Source organism: Salmo salar, chromosome ssa19 (assembly GCF_905237065.1).
Source record: "Salmo salar chromosome ssa19, Ssal_v3.1, whole genome shotgun sequence".
NCBI lineage: Eukaryota > Metazoa > Chordata > Actinopteri > Salmoniformes > Salmonidae > Salmo > Salmo salar.
Genome location: NC_059460.1, coordinates 44,451,878 through 44,476,159, shown reverse-complemented (window position 1 = coordinate 44,476,159; position 24,282 = coordinate 44,451,878). Strand labels below are relative to the sequence as shown.

The window sequence follows — 24,282 nt, the reverse complement described above, 5'->3', positions numbered from 1 at the left end:
AGTATGGTCTGTTTGGATTGTTTCACAAGCGTTCCCGGAAGTCTCGCAATATTGCGCCTATGGGTTTATAACTGTGGCGCTTCTCCCTCGCCGCTTTTGACGGTTCAGTCACGCGCCATAGACCGTTGCACCGTAACATAATAGAATCCGCCCAGTATATCTAACACCTTGTGTCTCTGATATTTTAAAAAATCACTCAAAAACATAGAAGAAAAGACGCACCGTCTCTTTTATTTTCTGTTTATTTGATCATATACTATTTATGTCAAGTCTACGCATACAATTTGATGCACACGTTGGAAATCCAACGTGCAACACACAGAACACGCTACAACTGCTTCTGCAACGCAATGCTGCAAGGCAAACGCAGCGTTCCATTGGAAACAAATGTACTTCTGGTGTACCGAAAAGATTTTACGCATGCGCTCTTCAATGACCGGTGAACACAATGGAGTCACGTATTCTGAAGTCAAGTCGTCGTGAAAACTTGTCTGGAACCCCCGACTCATTTCAACATTAGCTGGTCTTGTGACCGAAACCGTGGCCGAGTCGTATGTTGACCGTTGTTGCCTTTCAGCTGTATCGTAATCGCTCCAGATATTGCTGAGCAAGCTGTATGAGATCACCTGCTATCTCGAACACTGCATATTACCCCTGCTCTAACTCCCCCTTCTTCTTGAAATGTTTTTCAACTATTTTGTTTAAAGGCAGAACAGTAGAAAACGTCCAACCGGTGAGTGCACTGATATAATATTCGCGTATTTATTGAAATATACAATTTTACTAATACGTGGCTGACGGTGGACCCTGGTACAGACGTCATAGATGTAGCTTGTGTCGCCTTCATATACGCTCGGCTTCTGGAGAACAAGGTTGTCTTTTAGGCAAGCTAGAAATTGCACATTTGATGATAAGAAAGGAATATTTTTCTCCTGCCTCCAATTACTGTTTAGTTAGGGATTTAAAACTTACCAGAAAGCATAATAATAGATCCTTTAACCATATTACCAGGATATAAATAGCAATTTCCACCACAATTGCTGTTTAAATTTGTTCCTGATAATAGGCCTATATGTACTCACAGATGCTTCAACCGTTATTTACCATTTATTACATAATATATCAGACAATTATGATAGTAGATTATTATTATATAGCGGTATGTTATTTGTCTTTAGTTACTGTATGGTATGTAAGCCAATATTGAATACAGTAGCTCATGGTTCTCCATTCTTTTCTAGCACGAGAGATACTTTATAAATAAATGAAACATGTCGCGAGCTACTCATTTGTTGTTGTTGTTGTTGTTTTAGTAGACTACCAAGAGCACAGATGCTTTGGGTCTTCATCAACATAGTTATCATAATGTACCTATGTAATAGCATATATAAAAATAAGGCTTTGTCGCCTGCCTATTCACACATTTGGTGCAATTATGTGTGCTATTTTGTGATGACAGGACACTGTTTTGTCGCCATAGGCAGTTTAAAATCATTATAATATGCTTCTGTTGAGATTAGAAGAATGATCATGATTGGTTAGGACAGGGTTAACAATGTAGAAGTTGGGTGGAGTTGAGTCACACACACACACAAAAACAAATACTAGCAATTTAGTTTTGATCTTAGTAGTGGGCAGTTGTCCAAGGAGAATGTGTAGAAATGTTGTGAAGATTCAAGGTCTACTGATGAGTTGGATGGATAATGCGGAGTTAGATCTACTGTTGACTTGGATGGATAATGCAGAGTTAGGTCTACTGTTGAATTGGATGGATAATGCAGAGTTAGGTCTACTGTTGAGTTGGATGGATAATGCAGAGTTAGGTCTACTGTTGAGTTGGATGGATAATGCAGAGTTAGGTCTACTGTTGAGTTGGATGGATAATGCAGAGTTAGGTCTACTGTTGAATTGGATGGATAATGCAGAGTTAGGTCTACTGTTGAGTTGGATGGATAATGCAGAGTTAGGTCTACTGTTGAGTTGGATGGATAATGCAGAGTTAGGTCTACTGTTGAGTTGGATGGATAATGCAGAGTTAGGTCTACTGTTGAGTTGGATGGATAATGCAGAGTTAGGTCTACTGTTGAGTTGGATGGATAATGCAGAGTTAGGTCTACTGTTGAGTTGGATGGATAATGCAGAGTTAGGTCTACTGTTGAGTTGGATGGATAATGCAGAGTTAGGTCTACTGTTGAGTTGGATGGATAATGCAGAGTTAGGTCTACTGTTGAATTGGATGGATAATGCAGAGTTAGGTCTACTGTTGAGTTGGATGGATAATGCAGAGTTAGGTCTACTGTTGAGTTGGATGGATAATACAGAGTTAGGTCTACTGTTGAGTTGGATGGATAATACAGAGTTAGGTCTACTGTTGAGTTGGATGGCTCACTGACCTTGCTCTTGTGTTTGTGTGAAATCCAACAGCCATATCATATGATAAAAATGGCAGAAGTGAACATGGGAAGACGCAAGGAGAAGTGTGAAAATTGCACTAAACAGGTAAGCCCATGTAATGTTTGTGGTTTCACTGTGCAGTGCGGAAGTGGCTCTCTGCCACAGAGATTGTCATTCCAATCATATCTGGTGTTGCTGAGTGCCTATCCCAGTTGTTTGAGTGTATTACTTCTAGCATATGACAGTCAAACATTTTATATTGTGCCCAATTCTAACCTTGATTGATGTATTGATTGATCATTTCCAGTGCAACAAGAAGCAGAGTGGTGATGGCGTTAGCTCCCTTCTGGAGGAAGATGTAGCCAACGGAGAGGTCCCTGCCTCCCCGCCTCCCCTCCAGCAGCAGGTGTTGCTGAGTGCCTGTCTGTCCTGTGAGGGCTGTGTGTCAGAGGAGGAGAGCCTTAAGATCTCTCAACAGAACCTGGAGGAGGTGGCCCGGGTCCTGGGCCAAAACAAGGTACTACTGAACCACTGACCAGGCTACCTGGGTCATATTCAATAGGCACCAAGTGGAAGAAAACTTGCGGAAACAGGGAGGGACTACCTGGACTTATGAAGGAAGTAGGAACCCGCACACTGCTCTTAATAGTATCACTGATCTTTAATAAGCTTACGTATCGGCCTCCCGGCCTTCGTCAGAGCTTTACCTATTGGCCTCACGGCCTTCGTCAGAGCTTTACCTATTGGCCTCACGGTCTTCGTCAGAGCTTTACCTATTGGCCTCACGGCCTTCGTCAGAGCTTTACCTATTGGCCTCACTGCCTTCGTCAGAGCTTTACCTATTGGCCTCACGGCCTTCGTCAGAGCTTTACCTATTGGCCTCACGGCCTTCGTCAGAGCTTTACGTATCGGCCTCATGGCCTTCGTCAGAGCTTTACGTATCGGCCTCACGGTCTTCGTCAGAGCTTTACGTATCGACCTCACGGCCTTTGTCAGAGCTTTACGTATCGGCCTCACGGCCTTCGTCAGAGCTTTACGTATCGGCCTCACGGCCTTCGTCATAGCTTTACGTATCGGCCTCACCGGCTTTGTCAGAGCTTTACGTATCGGCCTCACTTTTTCGTCAGAGCTTTACGTATCGGCCTCACGGCCTTCGTCAGAGCTCTACGTATCGGCCTCACGGCCTTCGTCAGAGCTTTACGTATCGGCCTCACGGCCTTCATCAGAGCTTTACCTATTGGCCTCACGGCCTTCGTCAGAGCTTTACGTATCGGCCTCATGGCCTTCGTCAGAGCTTTACGTATCGGCCTCACGGTCTTCGTCAGAGCTTTACGTATCGACCTCACGGCCTTTGTCAGACCTTTACGTATCGGCCTCACGGCCTTCGTCAGAGCTTTACGTATCGGCCTCACGGCCTTCGTCAGAGCTTTACGTATCGGCCTCACGGCCTTCGTCAGAGCTTTACGTATCGGCCTCACGGCCTTCGTCAGAGCTTTACGTATCGGCCTCACGGCCTTCGTCAGAGCTTTACGTATCGGCCTCACGGCCTTCGTCAGAGCTTTACGTATCGGCCTCACGGCCTTCGTCAGAGCTTTACGTATCGGCCTCACGGCCTTCGTCAGAGCTTTACGTATCGGCCTCACGGCCTTCGTCAGAGCTTTACGTATCGGTCTCACGGCCTTCGTCAGAGCTCTACGTATCGGCCTCACGGCCTTCGTCAGAGCTTTACGTATCGGCCTGCATAGGGGAGGTGATATTAATAATACTCTGAGCAAAAGAGAATGTTTTTGGATTTTCACCCGCCAGACATTATTTCCTAAAGGACTTAATGATGAAATGCCTATGTATGTTATGTTGTGAATTTGAACATGAATTATGTTCCTATTTAAGATTACTCTGATGTTTTTCATACGATGTACCCAATGATTAATGAAAACTTGCTATGTCCTCATTGTGGTTTTACAGACGTGTTTAATACGTCTTATTTATACACTTTTGTAATATTTATGAAATGCATATTGTTATATTTGGGAGCACTTATTTATTTTTCCTTCGCCTCCAACCCCTTTCCATGTGTGGAACGGATGTGGTTGGGGCGAGGTCTACATAAGGGTACACATTTTTTTTTAATTCACAAAAGCTCTGACGAAGGCCGTGAGGCCGATACGTAAGCTTATTAAATATCAGTGATACTATCAAGAGCAGTGTGCGGTTTCCTTTTTCCTTCATCTTGTTCAACTGTTGCCATGCACCTGCAAAAAAGATTGCTCAGATGTGTGAGTGCCTTTTGAATTTTGAACTATCTGGACTTATGCAATAAGAACTACTTTGTTCCCCTCTTCTTTTTTACTAAATGTGTTGCTGAGATGGTCCCTAATGAATTGGTCTCTCTCTTCCTGGACGAAGTGTGACATATCTCTCTCTCCCTCTATGTACTATTACAGAAGTGTGACATATCTCTCTCTCCCTCTATGTACTATTACAGAAGTGTGACGTGTCTCTCTCTCTCTCTCTCTCTCTATGTACTATTACAGAAGTGTGACGTGTCTCTCTCTCCCTCTATGTACTATTACAGAAGTGTGACGTGTCTCTCTCTCCCTCTATGTACTATTACAGAAGTGTGACATATCTCTCTCTCCCTCTATGTACTATTACAGAAGTGTGACGTGTCTCTCTCTCTCTCTATGTACTATTACAGAAGTGTGACGTGTCTCTCTCTCCCTCTATGTACTATTACAGAAGTGTGACGTGTCTCTCTCTCCCTCTATGAACTATTACAGAAGTGTGACGTGTCTCTCTCTCCCTCTATGTACTATTACAGAAGTGTGACGTGTCTCTCTCTCCCTCTATGTACTATTACAGAAGTGTGACGTGTCTCTCTCTCTCTCTATGTAGTATTACAGAAGTGTGATGTGTCTCTCTCTCCCTCTATGTACTATTACAGAAGTGTGGCGTGTCTCTCTCTCCCTCTATGTACTATTACAGAAGTGTGACATATCTCTCTCTCCCTCTATGTACTATTACAGAAGTGTGACGTGTCTCTTTCTCCCTCTATGTACTGTTACAGAAGTGTGACATATCTCTCTCTCTCTCTATGTACTATTACAGAAGTGTGACGTGTCTCTCTCTCCCTCTATGTACTATTACAGAAGTGTGAGGTGTCTCTCTCTCTCTCTATGTACTATTACAGAAGTGTGACGTGTCTCTCTCTCTCTCTATGTACTATTACAGAAGTGTGACGTGTCTCTCTCTCTCTCTATGTACTATTACAGAAGTGTGACGTGTCTCTCTCTCCCTCTATGTACTATTACAGAAGTGTGACGTGTCTCTCTCTCTCTCTATGTACTATTACAGAAGTGTGACGTGTGTCTCTCTCTCTCTCTCTCTATGTACTATTACAGAAGTGTGACGTGTCTCTCTCTCCCTCTATGTACTATTACAGAAGTGTGACGTGTCTCTCTCTCTCTCTATGTACTATTACAGAAGTGTGACGTGTCCAAACACCAGGTCCTGGTGGTGTCAGTGTGTTCTCAGTCTCTGCCTTTCTTCGCTGTCAAGTTCGGTCTGGACATTCCTGAGGCCACACGCAAACTCTGTGGCTTCCTCAAGAGCCTCGGTAAGGGAGTGTGTATCTATGTCTCTGTGCTAGATTTCCACTGGCATTTCCAGAGACAAACCCTGTAGTTGTGTTTGTGTGTGTGTGTGTGTGTGTGTGTGTGTGTGTGTGTGTGTGTGTGTGTGTGTGTGTGTGTGTGTGTGTGTGTGTGTGTGTGTGTGTGTGTGTGTGTGTGTGTGTGTGTGTGTGTGTGTGTGTGTGTGTGTGTGTGTGTGTGTGTGTGTCCGTTTTACTATAATTCTGACCAGAAGTCCTCATCAGAATAGTAAACCAAGGAGAAAGCTGACAGTTGAGGACATGTTTCCAGTCCTCACAAGGAAAACGGCAATTTTAGGGTTAGGGGTTCGGTTTAGGGGTTTTTATTTTTTGTATTTAACTTTTATTTATACAGGGTGGATCACCAGCGTGTCATTTACAAGGGAGCCTTGTGAACATGAACATACACAATTTAATACACATCATGTAAGATAATACCAATACAATGAATACAACATGATTCATCAAAACAAACACAACTCTCACACATCCCCTCCCTTATACCTGCTCTTAACTGGCCAATGGAAAACAGCAAGTCTAACTTCAAGGTGGCCTTAACCCTAAGATTGATGTCCGCGCCCCCCGTGGAAATCCAATTGGCATAATACAAAAGTCTCCAAAAGTCTGTCAGTTTAAGCTACAGATATGTATTTTTTGCATTTGATGCGTCTCAATCCACTGCATCCACCTATTTCTCACTTCCGCGGTGAAAGATGACTGCGCTCGAGCGGTGATTGTCAGAACATGAGACATCCTGAAAATCGGTCTTCTCATCAAATCGTCTGTAGCGTCCGAACCTTCAGACGAGTCACAAGACTCGTCTAAATGTCCCGCGGTACCAGTTGAAAACAGTTACGGAAGTGTCAAGGGTTTTTCTTTATTTGTACTATTTTTTACATTGTAGAATAATAGTGAAGACATCAAAACTATGAAATAACACATATGGAATCATGTAGTAACCAAAAAAACAAATCAAAATATATTTTAGATTCTTCAAAGTAGCCACCCTTTGCCTTGATGACAGCTTTTCACACTCTTGGCATTCTCTCAACCAGATTCACCTAGAATGCTTTTCCAACAGTCTTGAAGGACTTCCCCATATGCTGAGCACTTGTTGGCTGCTTTTCCTTCAACTCATCCCAAACCATCTCAATTGGGTTGAGGTCAGGTGATTGTGGAGGCCAGGTCATCTGATGCAGCACTCCATTACTCTCCTTCTTGGATGGCATATCGCTGCAGAATGCTGTGTTAGCCATGCTGGTTAAGTGTGCCTTTTTAATTCTAGATAAATCAGACAGTGTCACCAGCAAAGCACCATCACACCACCTCCTCCTCTATGCTTCACGGTGGTAGCCACACATGCAGAGATCATCCGTTCACCTACTCTACGACTCACAAAGACATGGCAGTTAGAACCAAAAATTGCAAACCAAAGGAGAGATTTCCACCGGTCTAATGTCCGTTGCTCGTGTTTCTTGACCCAAGCAAGTCTCCTCTTATTATTGGTGTCCTTTAGTAGTGGTTTCTTTGCAGCAATTTCACCATGAAGGCCTGATTCACACAGTCTCCTCTGAACAGTTGATGGTGAGATATGTCTGTTACTTGAAATCTGTGAAGCATTTATTTGGGATGCAACTTATCCTCTGCAGCAGAGGGAACTCTGGGTCTTCCTTTCCTGTGGCGGTCCTCATGAGAGCCAGTTTCATCATCGCGCTTGATGGTTTTTGCTACTGCACTTGAAGAAACTTTGAAATGTTCCTGATTGAATGACCTTCATGTCTTAAAGTAATGATGGACTATCGTTTCACTTTGCTTATTTGAGCTGTTCTTGCCATAATATGGACTTGGTCTTTTACCAAATAGGGCTATCTTCTGTATAGCAATCCTACCTTGTTACAACACAACTGATTGGCTCAAATGCGTTAAGAAGGAAAGAAATTCCACAAATTAACTTTTAACAAGGCACACCTGTTAAATTAAATGCATTCCAGGTGGCTCCAGAGTGGCGCAGCGGTCTAAGGCACTGCATCTCAGTGCTAGAGGCGTCACTACAGACACCCTGGTTCGAATCCATGCTGTATCACAACCGGCCGTGATTGGGAGTCCCAGTTGGCCCAGCGTCATCCGTGTTTGGCTGGTGTAGGCCGTCATTGTAAATAAGAATTTGTTCTTAACTGACTTAAATAAAAACAACAACAAAACCATTACCTAATGAAGCTGGTTGAGAGAATGCCAAGAGTGTTCAAAGGGTGGCTACTTTGAAGAATCTCAAATATTGAATATATTTTGATTTGTTTAACACTTTTTTGGTTACTACATTATTCCATATGTGTTATTTCATAGTTTTGATGTCTTCACTATCATTCTACAATGTAGAAAAGAGTAAAAATAAAGAAAAACCCTGGAATGAGTAGGTGTGCCAACTTTTGACTGGTTGTGTGTGTGTGTGTGTGTGTGTGTGTGTGTGTGTGTGTGTGTGTGTGTGTGTGTGTGTGTGTGTGTGTGATGTGTTAATGATAACTGGGGGAGAAAGCTACAGCAGAAAGGGATCATGTGAGTCAGCCCCCAGTCGATTGTTTTACATCCATCTTCAATAAGGCACTTAGTACATCATAGACATCAAATGAGCAATGTGTATCTGGGAATGTATCGTTCTCTGCAACCTAGCTCCAAGTGAGTAAAGGACTCCCTCTACTGGAATCAGAGTTTTCAAAATATATTTCATCAAATAGGTGGCCCGAAGAGGTAGAGTGGTTATTAAATGCACCACAAATGTTCATCTTATCTGTTATGGGACCAGAGTCTGTCATAACCTGCTGGGGTAATGAGGGCGTGGAGTTTGTTTCAGAGATTTGAATACCTTCTAGAAGGCAGCTGGATTCCCACCGTTCTCAGATGCACAGTTGAAGAAGTTGTTGCTTTACTAACCAGGGATAGACCTCAATATGTCTCAAGCATCTGAAGGACTGCCAGTCAAATGTAGAATCAGTCATTCTGAGCCCAAGCTTAATGTTTCTTCTGAAGTTTCTCTAGCAGTTTCATGTGTGAACCAGGAAGTATCTCTATCTTTTAGTTTCTTGAACGGTGCGTGCTTATCTGCAATAGAGTTGCCAAAGGAAGTTAAACAATTTAGGGCCTGATCCGAGTCAGATATCTGACACCCCCCCCATTCTCAGACAGAAATTGTTGCTCATTCAAATTCCTGTAATTTCTCTTTGTAATAATGCGAGGGCGAGATTTAGGTAGCTTTGCATCTCTTATGCAGGAAACGGGACAGTGGTCACTGAACTCATTAGCAAAAATTCCATTTGCCGTATACTCATGAGGGTCGTTTGTCAAAATAATATTTAAAACATCTTTAAGCTACGGGTATTTTTCAGGGTGTTTTTAAAGTTGGGACGGGTTGGTTGATTTAGATATCTGCATTGAGCAAAATCTGTCAGCCTATCTACCATATGCTGGCATCAACCAATTCAGATTTAGATCACCCAGAATTCAGATTTAGAATTATCATTCAGAATTCAGATTTAGCGTAGTTTGAAAGGATGTCAGATAATCGACTAAGAGCACATGTTGAGGCAGAGGGAGGGCGATAAATTCCCACTAGCGCAAGTTAGGCATGATTACCAAGGCCCCCATTTTAGGACTAGACATTAGGGGTTAGGGAAAATAGCATTTTGAATGAGTATCAATTGTTGGTCCCCAAAAATCCTCACAAGTATAGTAAAACGTGTGTGTGTGTGTGTGTGTGTGTGTGTGTGTGTGTGTGTGTGTGTGTGTGTGTGTGTGTGTGTGTGTGTGTGTGTGGTAAGTGAGAGATTCTGGGTGCGTCTGACTTAGTACAATGCAGCGTGTGACTTAGTACAACACAGCGTGTGTGTGTGAAATATATGTGTGTGGTACATTCATAGGCATCTACCAGATTAATCATTGTCTTCCCCTCCCTCGCCCCCCTCTCCCACCCTGCTTCCCTCTGTAGGAGTGCAGTATGTGTTTGATACCACTCTAGCTGCAGGCTTCAGTATTCTGGAGAGCCAGAGAGAATTTGTCCAGAGGTACCATGATAACCAGGCCCTACCCATGTTCACCTCCTCCTGTCCAGGTAATATTTACACCTTTACATATTTACAGTGTAGGGAGTCATTGTACCATCTAAACCGCTGTGAAATATAATTTCCATAACAAAAAATATAGTGTATTCAGCCGTTTGTAGCCGGTGTACAAAACCGAAAGGCAAAAATGAAACTTAATAACAGGAAGCATAGTAATAGTGCGCTAAGAACAGATCTATCGCTTCTTAGACTTGCTTTCAATGAGAATGACAGGTCTATAACTCACATTTCTATGTGAAAATTATAAGGTCACCCAAAAAGTGACATATTGCAGCTTTAAGCTACAGGGTATTAATCAAATCAGCAGATGTCAAAGTGCTGTACAGAAACGCAGCCTAAAACCCCAAACAGCAAGCAATGCAAATGTAGAAGCACGGTGGCTAGGAGAAACTCCATAGAAAGGCAGGAACCTAGAGAGGAACCAGGCTCTGAGAGTTTGTTCAGTCCTCTTTTGGCTGTGCCGGGTGGAGATTATAACAGAACATGGACAAGATGTTCAAATGTTCATAGATGACCAGCTGGGTCAAATAATAATAATCATCATCATAATAATCATCATCATCACACTTGTTGTAGAGGGTGCAACAGGTCAGCACCTTAGGAGTAAATGTCAGTTGGCTTTTCATAGCTGAGCATTCAGAGGTCGAGACAGCAGGTGCGGTAGAGAGAGAGTCGAAAACAGCAGGTCCGGGACAAGGTAGCACGTCCGGTGAACAGGTCAGGGTTTCATAGCCGCAGGCAGAACAGTTGAAACTGGAGCAGCAGCATAACCAGGTGAGTTGGGGACAGCCAGGAGTCATCAGGCCAGGTAGTCCTGAGGCATGGTCCTAGGGCTCAGGTCCTCCTGAAGTAGAGAATTAGAGGAAGCATTCTTCAATTCACACAGGACACCAGATAAGACGGGAGAATTACACCAGATATTACAGACTGACCCTAGCCCCCTGACACATAGATACTGAAGACTGAGACAGGTGTTGGGGGGAGACGACGACACTGTGGCCCCGTCCGACGATGCGCCCGAACAGGGCCAACCAGTCAGGATTTAACCCCACCCACTTTGCCAAAGCACAGCCTCCACACCACTAGAGGGATATCAACAGACCACCAACTTACTAGGCTGAGACAAGGCTGTGTATAGTCCACGAAGATCTCCTCCACCGCACAAACCCGAGGGGGCGCAAATACGGACAGGAAGATCACGTCAGTGACTCAACCCACTCCTAGGGACGGCATGGAAGAGCACTAGTAAGCTATCCACAGGAGACAAACTGATATTTTTCCGACAGATAAGATCTAAACCAGGAAAGAACTTGTCTGTGTAGACCAATTAGGGATTCCAATCTCTCCAAAAGAATGTGGTGATTGATGGTGTCAAAAGCGGCACTAAGGTCTAGGAGCATGAGGACAGAGCCTTGGTCTGACGCCATTAAAATGTAATTTATCATTGCAGTCTCGGTGCTATGATGGCGTCTAAAACCAGACTGAAGCGTTTCATATACATTATTTGTCTTCAGGAAGGCAGTGAGTTGCTGCGCAACAGTTTTAATTTTTTTTTTGTGTTGTTGAGGAATGGGAGATTTAATATAGGCCGAGACGGGAGGGAGAGAGACCGAGACGGGAGGGAGAGAGACCGAGACGGGAGGGAGAGAGAGAGAGCTACAGAAAGAGAGACAGAAGGGAAGGAGAGACTGAGCTAGGAGGGAGGGAGCGGGAGATTGGGCTGGGAGGGAGGGAGGGAGGGAGAGATTGGGCTGGGAGGGAGGGAATGAGAGTGATTGGGCTGGGAGGGAGGGAATGGGAGGGAGGGAGGGAGACTGGGCTGGGAGGGAGGGAGCGAGAGAGATTGGGCTGTAAGGGAGCGAGAGTGAGCGATTGGGCTGAGAGGGAGAGAGAGAGAGACTGGGCTGGGAGGGAGGGAGCAAGAGAGATTGGGTTGTGAGGGAGGGAGGGGGAGAGAGAGAGAGATTGGGCTGGGAGGGAGCGAGAAAGAGAGAGAGCGATTGGCTGGGAAGAAGCAAGAAAGAGAGATTGGGCCGGGAGGGAGGGAGGGAGGGAGAGAGATTGGGCTGTGAGGGAGGGTGCGAGAGAGAGATTGGGGAGAGAGAGAGCTGGGAGGGATGGAGGGAGGGAGCGAGCGAGCGAGAGAGACTGGGCTGGGAGGGAGGGAGCGAGACGGAGGAAGGGAGAAAGAGATTGGGCTGTGAGGGAGGGTGCGAGAGAGATTGGGGAAAGAGGGAGAGAGAGCTGGGAGGGACGGAGAGAGAGAGAGAGAGAGAAAGAGCTGAGAGAGATAACTGGGAGGGAGAGAGAGAGACAGAGCTGGGAGAGATGGAGGGAGGGATGCAGGGAGGGATGGAGGGAGAGAGCTGGGAGGGAGGGAGAGAGACAGTGCTGGGATGGACGGAGAGAGACAGAGCTGGGAGGGATGGAGGGAGAGAGACAGAGCTGGGAGGTAGGGAGAGATAGGGAGGGATGAAGGGAGAGAGAGAGCTGGGAGAGAGAGAGCTGGGAGGGAGGGAGGGAGGGAGGGAGAGAGAGAGCTGGGAGGGAGGGAGAGAGAGAGAGAGCTGGGAGGGAGGGAGAGAGAGAGGCAGAGCTGGGAGGGAGGGAGGGATGGAGGGAGAGAGACAGACCTGGGAGGGAGGGAGAGAGAGAGATCTGGGAGGGAGAGACAGAGCTGGGAGGGAGGGAGAGAGAGAGAGCTGGGAGGGATGGAGGGAGAGAGAGAAAGCTGGGAGGGAGGGAGAGAAAGATAGCTGGGAGGGAGGGAGGGAGGGAGAGAGAGCTGGGAGGGAGGGAGAGAGAGAGAGACAGAGCTGGGAGGGATGGCGGGAGAGAGAGAGCTGGGAGGGAGGGAGGGAGCTGGGAGGGAGGGAGGGAGAGAAGAGAGCTGGGAGGGAGGGAGGGAGGGAGGGAGGGAGAGAAGAGAGCTGGGAGAGAAGGAGAGAGAGAGCTGGGAGGGAGGGAGAGAGAGAGCTGGGAGGGAAGGAGAGAGAGAAAGCTGGGAGGGAGGGAGAGAAAGATAGCTGGGAGGGAGGGAGGGAGGGAGAGAGAGAGAGAGCTGGGAGGGATGGCGGGAGAGAGAGAGCTGGGAGGGAGGGAGGGAGGGAGGGGGAGAGAGCTGGGAGGGAAGGAGAGAGAGAGCTGGGAGGGATGGAGGGAGAGAGAGCTGGGAGGGATGGAGGGAGAGAGAGAAAGCTGGGAGGGAGGGAGGGAGGGAGAGAGAGCTGGGAGGGAGGGAGAGAGAGAGAGACAGAGCTGGGAGGGATGGCGGGAGAGAGAGAGCTGGGAGGGAGGGAGGGAGGGAGGGAGAGAAGAGAGCTGGGAGGGAGGGAGGGAGGGAGAGAAGAGAGCTGGGAGAGAAGGAGAGAGAGAGCTGGGAGGGAGGGAGAGAGAGAGCTGGGAGGGAAGGAGAGAGAGAGAGCTTGGAGGGAAGGAGAGAGAGAGAGCTGGGAGGGATGGAGGGAGAGAGAGCTGGGAGGGATGGAGGGAGAGAGAGAAAGCTGGGAGGGAGGGAGAGAAAGATAGCTGGGAGGGAGGGAGGGAGAGAGAGCTGGGAGGGAGGGAGGGAGAGAGAGAGAGAGAGAGCTGGGAGGGATGGCGAGAGAGAGAGCTGGGAGGGATGGCGGGAGAGAGAGAGCTGGGAGAGAGGGAGGGAGAGAGAGAGAGAGAGAGAGACAGAGCTGGGAGGGATGGCGGGAGAGAGAGAGCTGGGAGTGAGTGAGGGAGAGAGAGAGAGAGAGAGAGCTGGGAGGGATGGCGGGAGAGACATAGCTGGGAGGGATGGAGGGAGAGAGAGAGAGCTGGGAGAGAGGGAGGGAGAGAGAGAGCTGGTAGGGAGGGAGAGAGAAAGGGAGAGAGAGAGAGCGAGCTGGGAGGGAGGGAGAGAGCTGGGAGGGACGGAGGGAGAGAGAGAGAGCTGGGAGGGAGAGAGAGCTGGGAGAGAGAGAGAGCTGGGAGGGAGAGAGAGATGGGAGGGAGGGAGAGTCAGAGAGCTGGGAGGGAGGGAGGGATGGAGGGAGGGAGAGAGCTGGGAGGGAGAGAGAGCTGGGATGGATGGAGAGGGAGAGCTGGGAGGGAGGGAGGGAGGGAGGGAGAGAGAGAGAGAGCTGGGAGGGAGGGAGAGAGAGAGCTGGGAGGGAGGGGGAGAGAGAGAGAGAGAGGTGGGAGGGATGGAAGGGGAGAGAGAGGTGGGAGGGAGGGAGAGAGACAGAGCTGGGAGGGATGGAGGGGGGGAGAGAGAGCTGGGAGGGAGAGAGAGAGAGAGAGAGAGCTGGGTGTGAGGGAGGGAGAGAGAGAGCTGGGAGGGAGAGAGAACTGGGATGGAGAGACAGAGCTGCGATGGATGGATGGATGGATGGATGGATGGATGGATGGATGGATGGATGGATGGATGGAGGAGGGAGAGACACAGAGACAGAAAGGAGGGAGACAGAGTCAGCCTGATGCCGCTCCCTTTCCTGGAGATAGGACCTGCAGGAAGGGAGTCACTCTTCCTTTCCTGCGCTCTCATTCGCTCACTCTTGCACTCATCCTCAGTTTCACATTTTGTCTGTTTTTGTCTTGCTCTACATTTTCCTCTGACCTTAATTAACCCCTTAGAAGAACATGAGCTTTAGGACTCAAATGAATTTCAGAAGGCTTTATCATGTTTTCTATTTCTCCCAGGGTGGATCCGGTACGCTGAGCGTGTCCTGGGTAGTCTGGTCACTCCTCACATCTGTACGGCCAGGTCTCCTCAACAGATCATGGGCTGTCTGGTTAAAGACTACTTCACCAAACAACAGGTCAATACTTTCATGTGTTATAACAACTCATTCAATATGATTCAGTGAAACTCATTATAACATGTGAATACTGATTGATCCCACACTACTCATGTTATAACAGTGTTATATCACCTCACACAACAAGTGAATACTGATTGAGCCCACACTACTCATGTTATAACAGTGTTATATCACCTCACACAACAAGTGAATACTGATTGAGCCCACACTACTCATGTTATAACAGTGTTATATCACCTCACACAACAGGTGAACAGTGTTTTCTCTGTGTGCTTGTAGAAGCTGAGCCCAGACAAGCTGTCAGGTGAACAGTGTTTTCTCTGTGTGCTTGTAGAAGCTGAGCCCAGACAAGCTGTCAGGTGAACAGTGTTTTCTCTGTGTGCTTGTAGAAGCTGAGCCCAGACAAGCTGTACCACATGGTGGTGGCCCCGTGCTTCGATAAGAAACTGGAGGCAGTCCGAGAGGAGTTCTACAACAGTCTACTGGACAGCAGAGACGTGGACTGTGTCCTCACATCAGGTACTGCTGCTCCATCCTCTCTACCTCTCTGTCCATCCTATCTACCTCTGTCCATCCTCTCTACCTCTCTGTCCATCCTCTCTACCTCTCTATCCATCCTCTCTACCTCTCTATCCATCCACTCTACCTCTATCAATCCTCTCTCTTTCCTCTCTGGGTCTATATTTATCCTCTCTACCTCTACCAATATCTATCCTTTCTAGCTCTATATATATATCCTCTCTAGCTCTATCTGTCCTCTGTAGCTCTATATTTATCATATATATATATATATATATATATATATATATATATATATATATATATATATATATCCTCTCTACCACTATACTTATCCCATCTAGCGATATATCTAGTCTCTCTAGATCTATATTTATCCTCTCTTCAAATATCTATCCTTTCTACCTTTATTTCTATCCTCTCTACCTCTATATCCATCCTTTCTAGTGCTATATTTATCCTGTCTACCACTATTTATCCTCTCTAGATCTGTTGACCGGTAGTGTATATCTATCCTCTCTACCTCTGTATATCTATATCTATCCTCTCTACCTCTGTATATCTATATCTATCCTCTCTACCTCTCTCTCAATATATATATATCCTCTCTACCTCTATATATCTAGATCTATCCTCTCTACCTATATCTATCTAGATCTATCCTCTCTACCTCTATCTATCTAGATATATCCTCTCTACCTCTATCTATCTAGATATATCCTCTCTACCTCTATCTATCTAGATATATCCTCTCTACCTCTATCTATCTAGATATATCCTCTCTACCTCTATCTATCTAGATCTATCCTCTCTACCTCTATCTATCTAGATCTATCCTCTCTACCTTTTGTCTGTCTAGATCTATTCTCTCTACCTCTATCTATCTAGATCTATACTCTCGACCTCTATATATACAGTTGAAGTCGGAAGCTTACATTCGCTTAGGTTGTCATTAAAATTCGATTTACCTCTGTATATCTATATCTATCCTCTCTACCCCTTTATATCTATCCTCTCTATCCCTGTATATCTATCCTCTCTATCCCTGTATATCTATCCTCTCTACCTCTGTATATCTATCCTCTCTACCTCTGTATATCTATCCTCTCTACCTCTGTATATCTATATCTATCCTCTCTACCTCTGTATATCTATGTCTATCCTCTACCTCTCTCTCAATATATATATATATATATCCTCTCTACCTCTCTCTCTCAATATATATATATATACTCTCTACCTCTATCTGTCTAGATCTATTCTCTCTACCTCTATCTATCTAGATCTATCCTCTCTACCTCTATATATACAGTTGAAGTCGGAAGTTTACATTCGCTTAGGTTGTCATTAAAATTCGATTTTCAACCACTCCACAAATTTCTTGTTAACAAACTATAGTTTTGGCAAGTCAATTAGGACCTCTACTTTGTGCATGACACAAGTAATTTTTTCAACAATTGTTTACAGACAGATTATTTCACTTATAATTCACTGTATCACAATTCCAGTGGGTCAGAAGTTTACATACACTAAGTTGACTGTGCCTTTAAACAGCATGGAAAATTCCATAAAATTATGTAATGGCTTTAGAAGCTTCTGATAGGCTAATGGACATAATTTGAGTCAATTGGAGGTGTACCTGTGGATGCATTTCAAGGCCTACCTTCAAACTCAGTGCCTCTTTGCTTGACATCATGGGAAAATCAAAAGAAATCAGCCAAGACCTCAGAAAAACAATTGTAGACCTCCACAAGTCTGGTACATCCTTGGGAGCAATTTCCAAATGCCTGAAGGTACCACGTTTGTCTGTACAAACAATAGTACGCAAGTATAAACACCATGGGACCACACAACTATCATACCGCTCAGGAAGGAGACGCATTCTGTCTCCTAGAGATGAACGTACTTTTCAATGCCAGAACAACAGCAAAGGACCTTGTGAAGATGCTGGAGGAAACAGGTACAAAAGTATCTATATCCACAGTAAAACGAGTCCTATATCGACATAACCTGAAAGGCTGCTCAGCAAGGAAGAAGCCACTACTCCAAAACCGCCATAAAAAAAGCCAGACTACAGTTTGCAACTGCCCATGGGGACAAAGATCGTACTTTTGGAGAAATGTCCTCTGGTCTGATGAAACAAAAATAGAACTGTTTGGCCATAATGACCATCGTTATGTTTAGAGGAAAAAGGGGGAGACTTGCAAGCCGAAGAACACCATCCCAACTGTAAAGCACGGGGGTGGCAGCATCATGTTGTGGGGGTGCTTTGCTGCAGAAGGGACTGGTGCACTTCACAAAATAAATGGCATCATGAGGAAGGACAATTATGTGGATATATTGAAGGTCTTCCAAATGGACAATGACCCCGAGCATACTTCCAAAGTTGTGGCAAAACGGCTTATGTGACAACAAAGTCAAGGTATTGGAGTGGCCATCCTAAAGCCCTGACCTCAATCGTATAGAAAATTTGTGGGCAGAACTGAAAGTGTGTGTGCGCAAGGAGGCCTACAAACCTGACTCAGTTACACCAGCTCTGTCAGGAATGGGCCAAAATTCACCCAACTTATTGTGGGAAGCTTGTGGAAGGCTACCTGAAACGTTTGACCCAAGTTAATCAATTTAAAGGCAATGCTACCAAATACTAATTGAGTTTATGTAAACTTCTGATACACTGAGAATGTGATGAAAGAAATAAAAGCTGAAATAAATCATTTTCTCTACTATTATTCTGACTTCTCACGTTCTTAAAACAAAGTGGTGATCCTAACTGACCTAAGACGGGGAATTTTTACTAGGATTAAATGTCAGGAATTGTGAAAAACTGAGTTTCAATGTATTTGGCTAAGATGTATGTAAACTTCCGACTTCAACTGTATCCTCTCAACCTCTATATTTATCCTCTCTAGCTCTAAAATATTTGCTCTGCTCTGATTTTCTCTGTTTTTGCATATTTTTGATACTGAATGTTATCAGATCTTCAACCAAAACCTAATATTAGATAAAGGGAGCCTGAGTGAAAAAATAACACAACAATGACATACTTTCTTCATAAACAAAGTTATGCAACACCCAATGCCCCTGTGTGAAAAATTAATTGCCCTCTTACACTCAATAACTGGTTGTACCACCTTTAGCTGCAATGAATCCAATCAAACGCCTTCTGTAGTTGTTGATCAGTCTTTCAGCTCGCTGTGGGGGAATTTTGGCCCATTCTTCCATGCAGAACTGCTGTAACTCAGCGATATTTTTTGTGGGTTTTCAAGCCTGAGCTGCTCGTTTCAAGTTCTGTCATCTCAATTGGGATTAGGTCTGGATTTTGACTAGGCCATTCCAAACCTTCACATTTGTTGCTTTTTAGCCATTTTCATGTAGACTTAATTGTGTGTTTTGGATCATTGTCTTGCTGCATCACCCAGCTGCACTTCAGCTTCAGCTCACAGACGGATGGCCTGACATTCTCCTGTAGAATTCTCTGATACAGAGCAGAATTCATGGTTCCTTCTATTAAGGCAAGTTGGCCAGGTCCTGAGGCAGCAAAGCATCCCCAAAACATCACACTGCCACCACCATGCTTCACCGTTGGTATGAGGTTCTTACTGTGGAATGCAGTGTTTGGTGTTCGCCAGGCATAACGGGACCATGTCGTCCAAAACGTTATACTTTTGACTCATTTGTTCATAGAACATACTTCCAAGAGTCTTGACGATCATCCAGGTGCTTCCAGGGGCTTTTCGGCAAACTTGAGTCAACTTTTTGGATGTGATGGGTCCCATTTATGTCTGATAAAAATCAAACACTGCATTCCGTATAAGTTGTCTGTTGTTTTAATGTGAGACTGAATGTGTGTGTTCCAGGGGAGGTGTTCCTCTTGATGGAACAGATGAAGGTGTCCGTAGCAGACCTGGACTCTGTCCCTCTAGACCACGTGTGAGTGTTTCAATGTTCACTGGGCTCTTAACCAGGAAGTGTTTGTCAGTGCTCAATGTCAGGCTCATTGCTCAGTGAGGTGGTGATGTGTGTCTGTGAGTGTATTTCTGTCTGTTAGGTTCAGTTACTCCGAGTGTGTAATGTTCTTCTCTTTGTCTTCATGTTAGGCTGAGTGAGGCAGGGGACCAAGCATTGGTGAGACATGAGGGCAAAGGATCGGAGGGCTTCCTGGAACACGTCTTCAAATACGCTGCTACGGAACTGTTTGGCCTGGATGTAGACGAGATCACATACAAGACTCTCAGGTGAGGAGGGGAGAGAGATGGAAGACCTTGAACTGAGACCGTTGGAGAGGGAAGAGCGCTGACCTGAGTTCAAATACATGTGTATTTAAATACTTATTTTCTGTGTATTTTTTAGGTTTTTTTTAGATAATGTGGCCTGAATCAATTACATCTATTGAAAGTAGTTTCAAATACTTTCCTATAAATGGCCTACTATTTGATAGTATTTCCAAATACATTATTTAAAACAGCAAAATAGGTCTGGGCCCGCATCCACAAAGCGTCTCAGAATAGAACATTGGCCCCAAGCGCTGAGAATAGAGACATTTTACTCTTGTGGGTTAAATAAAAAATCAGCTATGCATTAAGCCTCTTTAGTCATACGAGTCACCCCTAGTCAACAGATATTTAGGAGACCTCATGAGCTGCCCTTACCAGTTAAGAGTTACCAGCAGGTGTCTTGGTAATAGAAAATTGCAGTGAGTCAGTGATTCCTGCATCACATGCAATTGCTTTTGAGTGGATAAAATGATATTTCATCAATCCATAAATAATCTAGACCTGTAACATATCTCTTGTACTTTTGACAATTTCACAAGGCCAATTTCACATGATATGCCTAAATACTTATAACCACCAGGCTAATAAATAAACATGTTTTTCTTTTGATTATTTAATTACCTACCTCATGTTATTTCAAGTTATCCATTTGGAATGAGTTATTCAAGTTATCCATCCATCACGTTGTTTAAAAAATATCTCTAAATTGAGCATGCCTATAAATTGGGAATTGAAGGCATCTACTGTATAGAGTTAACTTTGATAGTGTTAGATGAAAATGACAGCTCTTTCAAAACGTTGCAGCGTTATATGCAACATTATCGGCAAGTGACTTGATGCCTACTGTGCCAAAGCGATTTAGAGTAGTTAAACGGGAGTGACGACGCGTTTGTTGACAACGGTAATATTATGAAATGTCTTTGAAAGTAATTGAAATACCCTAAATAGTATTTGAACTCCGGAGAGGAAGGATGAGAGCGGAGAGGGGTAGAAAAGAGGTTAAAGGAAGCAGGCTGTAAAAGAGTGAGTGAATTAAAAAATAATATCCCATCTCCTTCTCTCCGACCACCCTGCCTCCCTCCATCTCAACCCTTTCCCGCTCCCCCCTCCCTCTCTCCCCCCGCCTCCCTTCCTCTCTCCCCCTTGCCTCCCTCCTCTAGGAACCGTGACTTCCAGGAGGTGTGTCTGGAGCGGGATGGGGAGGTGCTGCTGCAGTTTGCATCCGTCTATGGCTTCAGGAACATCCAGACCCTGGTCCACCGCATGAGGACAGGACGCATCCCCTACCAACTGGTGGAGGTGCTGTCATGCCCCGGAGGTAAGTCACATTTACTTCCTGGTCCTGGGTTGGTTTTGGGTTAATGTGACGAGGCAGCTGTCAACCTGTTTCTGTTGAACTGAACTGGATATAGAAAGTAGAAAAGGGATTTAGTGTGATCTTTGTTTTTGTATTTTATACTTTGTTTGACTGCTGTTCTCCCCCTCTCTCTCCCCAGGCTGTGTGAGTGGTCGTGGGCAGGCGGAGGGAGAGACAGGGGGTCGAGTGGACAAGGCCTTGGTTCAGCAGATGGAGGAGGCCTACAGCAGTCTAACAGTCAGGCTGCCTGACACCAACCCTGACCTACTCATACTCTACCAGGACTGGCTGGAAGGACAGGACTCAACGCACGCCAACACACTCCTACACACACAGTACACACAGCAGACCCCCAGCCAGACACAGACACACATACAGTGGTGAGACACACACAGAAACTCAAACACACCTCAACATTCAAAAGCCCAATCAATCACTGACCCTCTGTCTTCTAAGGACCCACTGCAGTGGTTTCAATAGGTACCATTGTATAGGCGGGGATGGCCAGAGGGCCTGGATGTTGTGTTTGTGTTCCTTTGCACCCTGCCTGAAGAATCATCTCTGGAAAATACCCATATATCCAGGAGACTTGATTCTGAACTTCCTTAAATCAACCAGAAGGTGGTGCTGTTATTCCATACGATGTACTGCTCTAGAGTGCTGTGGAGGCTGATCCACTGCTTTCACCATGGACGGGAAACAGTAAATATTTGTGTTATGTTCCAGAGGGAATTCATTATGTGACAGACACATTTGTGACATGGGAAAACAATTGTATCTGCCGGCAATAACCCTAAAAGGAATAGTATTTGGTCCAAAGGGATGAAGCAGGAAAACTATCAAACAAACTGTGTCCTGTTAACATGTAGTGAATGTAAAACCTGTAAGTAGGACTAAAAGCATTTTTAGAAGTGATCCAAACGGTTCAAATAAAACCAGTTGTACTTGTTTCAACTGTGAAATGTACACGTTGTTTTGTCTCCTGTGACTCCAACATGCTAAATGATCAATCAAGCGATTGAAAATGCTAGCTCTTCTCACTAATAATGCTGGTAGTGTGGCTGCCATTTGCAATGCACATGTTCATCCATGGCATAAGCACTGGAATTATCTTAGCTATATGATGTCCATATGAGATCCACTCACAGGCCAGTTTATTAGGTACACCACCCTGTTCACAAAAATGGATCACTTGTACAGACAGTGAGTCACGTGGCCTTGGCTTGCTATATAAAGCAGGCAGACAGGCATCGAGGATTTCAGTTACTGTTCGATTGAACGTTAGAATGGGCAAAACGAGTGACCTACGCGACTGAGCGTGGTACGGAGCAGGATCCAGTATCTCAGAAACGGCCGCCCTCCTGGGATTTTCCTGCACCACAGTGTCTAGGGCAAAGCTCTGCAACAGGTCGATCGAGGACTACCAGTAGCTCACATCCCACCTACCAGTAGCTCACTGCCCATCTACCAGTAGCTCACAGCCCATCTACCAGTAGCTCACAGCCCATCTACCAGTAGCTCACAGCCCATCTACCAGTAGCTCACAGCCCATCTACCAGTAGCTCACAGCCCACCTACCAGTAGCTCACAGCCCACCTACCAGTAGCTCACAGCCCACCTACCAGTAGCTCACAGCCCATCTACCAGTAGCTCGCAGTCCACCTACCAGTAGCTCGCAGTCCACCTACCAGTAGCTCGCAGCCCATCTACCAGTAACTCGCAGCCCATCTACCAGTAACTCACAGCCCATCTACCAGTAACTCACAACCCATCTACCAGTAACTCACAGCCCATCTACCAGTAGCTCACATCCCACCTACCAGTAGCTCACTGCCCATCTACCAGTTGCTCACAGCCCATCTACCAGTAGCTCACAGCCCATCTACCAGTAGCTCACAGCTCATCTACCAGTAGCTCGCAGCCCACCTACGAGTAGCTCGCAGCCCACCTACCATTAACTCACAGCCCATCTACCAGTAACTCACAGCCCATCTACCAGTAACTCACAGCCCATCTACCAGTAACTCACAGCCCATCTACCAGTAGCTCGCAGCCCACCTACCAGTAGCTCACAGCCCATCTACCAGTAGCTCACAGCCCATCTACCAGTAACTCGCAGCCCACCTACCAGTAACTCGCAGCCCATCTACCAGTAACTCACAGCCCATCTACCAGTAGCTTGCCAAACAATTCCAAAAGTACGTGCAATTTTCCATCGCAAGCTGTTTTAAACAAATCTCACAACTATTCGACACCGCAAGCTCCCAGCTACTGTCTAATCAACTTAACATTTACAGTGCCTTCGGAAAGTATTCAACCCTTTGACTTGTTACACATTTTGTTACGTTATACCCCATTATGTAGAAATGTTTGCTAATTTATAAAAATTAAAAAATCCTACATAAATATCACATTTACATGTTTTCAGACCTTTTACTCAGTACTTTGTTGAAGCGCCTTTGGAAGCGATTACAGCCTCGAGTCTTCTTGGGCACGATGCTACAAGCTTGGCACACCTGTATTTAGGGAGTTTCTCCCATTCTTGTCTGCAGATCCTCTCAAGCTCTGTCAGGTTGGATGTGGAACATTGCTGCACAGCTATTTTCAGGTATTTCCAGAGATGTTCCTTACCTCCTCACGCCATTTGCACACACTGTATATAGACTTTCTTTTTATTCTATTGTGTTATTGACTGTACGCTTGTTTATTCCATGTGTAACTCTGTTGTTGTTTGTGTTGCACTGCTTTGCTTTATCTTGGCCAGGTCGCAGTTGTAAATGAGAACTTGTTCTCAACTAGCTTACCTGGTTAAATAATGGTGAAATAAAAAAAATACAAAATAAATGTTTGATCGGGTTCAAGTCCGGGCTCTGGCTGGGTCACTTAAGGACATTCAGAGACTTGTCCCAAAGCCACTCCGGCCAGCTCTAGGAAGAGTCTTGGTGGTTCCAAACTTCTTCATGAACCAACATCCCTGAGGAACATTTTTGACTTGTAGAATCCATGCCACAAAGAATTCAGGCTGTTCTGGAGGCAAAGAGGGGTCTGATCAGGTACTAGATGGGTATACCTAATAAACTGTCTGGTGAGTGTATAATCAGGGCCATGAGTTATACCTGTACAGGAGCAACTCCTGATTCAGGCTATTTAGTGTAGCTTGCTCTTCAAAGCGGTACAAAACACA

General features: G+C 45.4%; 1 protein-coding gene across 1 annotated transcript; it reads left to right on the top strand.

Moving 5' to 3' along the window:
• The first annotated feature begins 159 nt into the window (after nucleotides 1-159).
• On the top strand, nucleotides 160-22,064 carry LOC106578864 (nuclear prelamin A recognition factor). The gene is made up of 11 exons (XM_014158096.2): nucleotides 160-733; nucleotides 2,425-2,499; nucleotides 2,702-2,911; nucleotides 5,878-6,010; nucleotides 10,026-10,148; nucleotides 14,827-14,945; nucleotides 15,338-15,467; nucleotides 19,325-19,397; nucleotides 19,565-19,702; nucleotides 20,902-21,059; nucleotides 21,238-22,064. Exons 1-11 carry the CDS (start codon nucleotides 617-619, stop codon nucleotides 21,480-21,482), a joined length of 1,521 nt encoding a protein of 506 aa, XP_014013571.2. The 5' UTR covers nucleotides 160-616; the 3' UTR covers nucleotides 21,483-22,064.
• The last annotated feature ends 2,218 nt before the right edge of the window (nucleotides 22,065-24,282 follow it).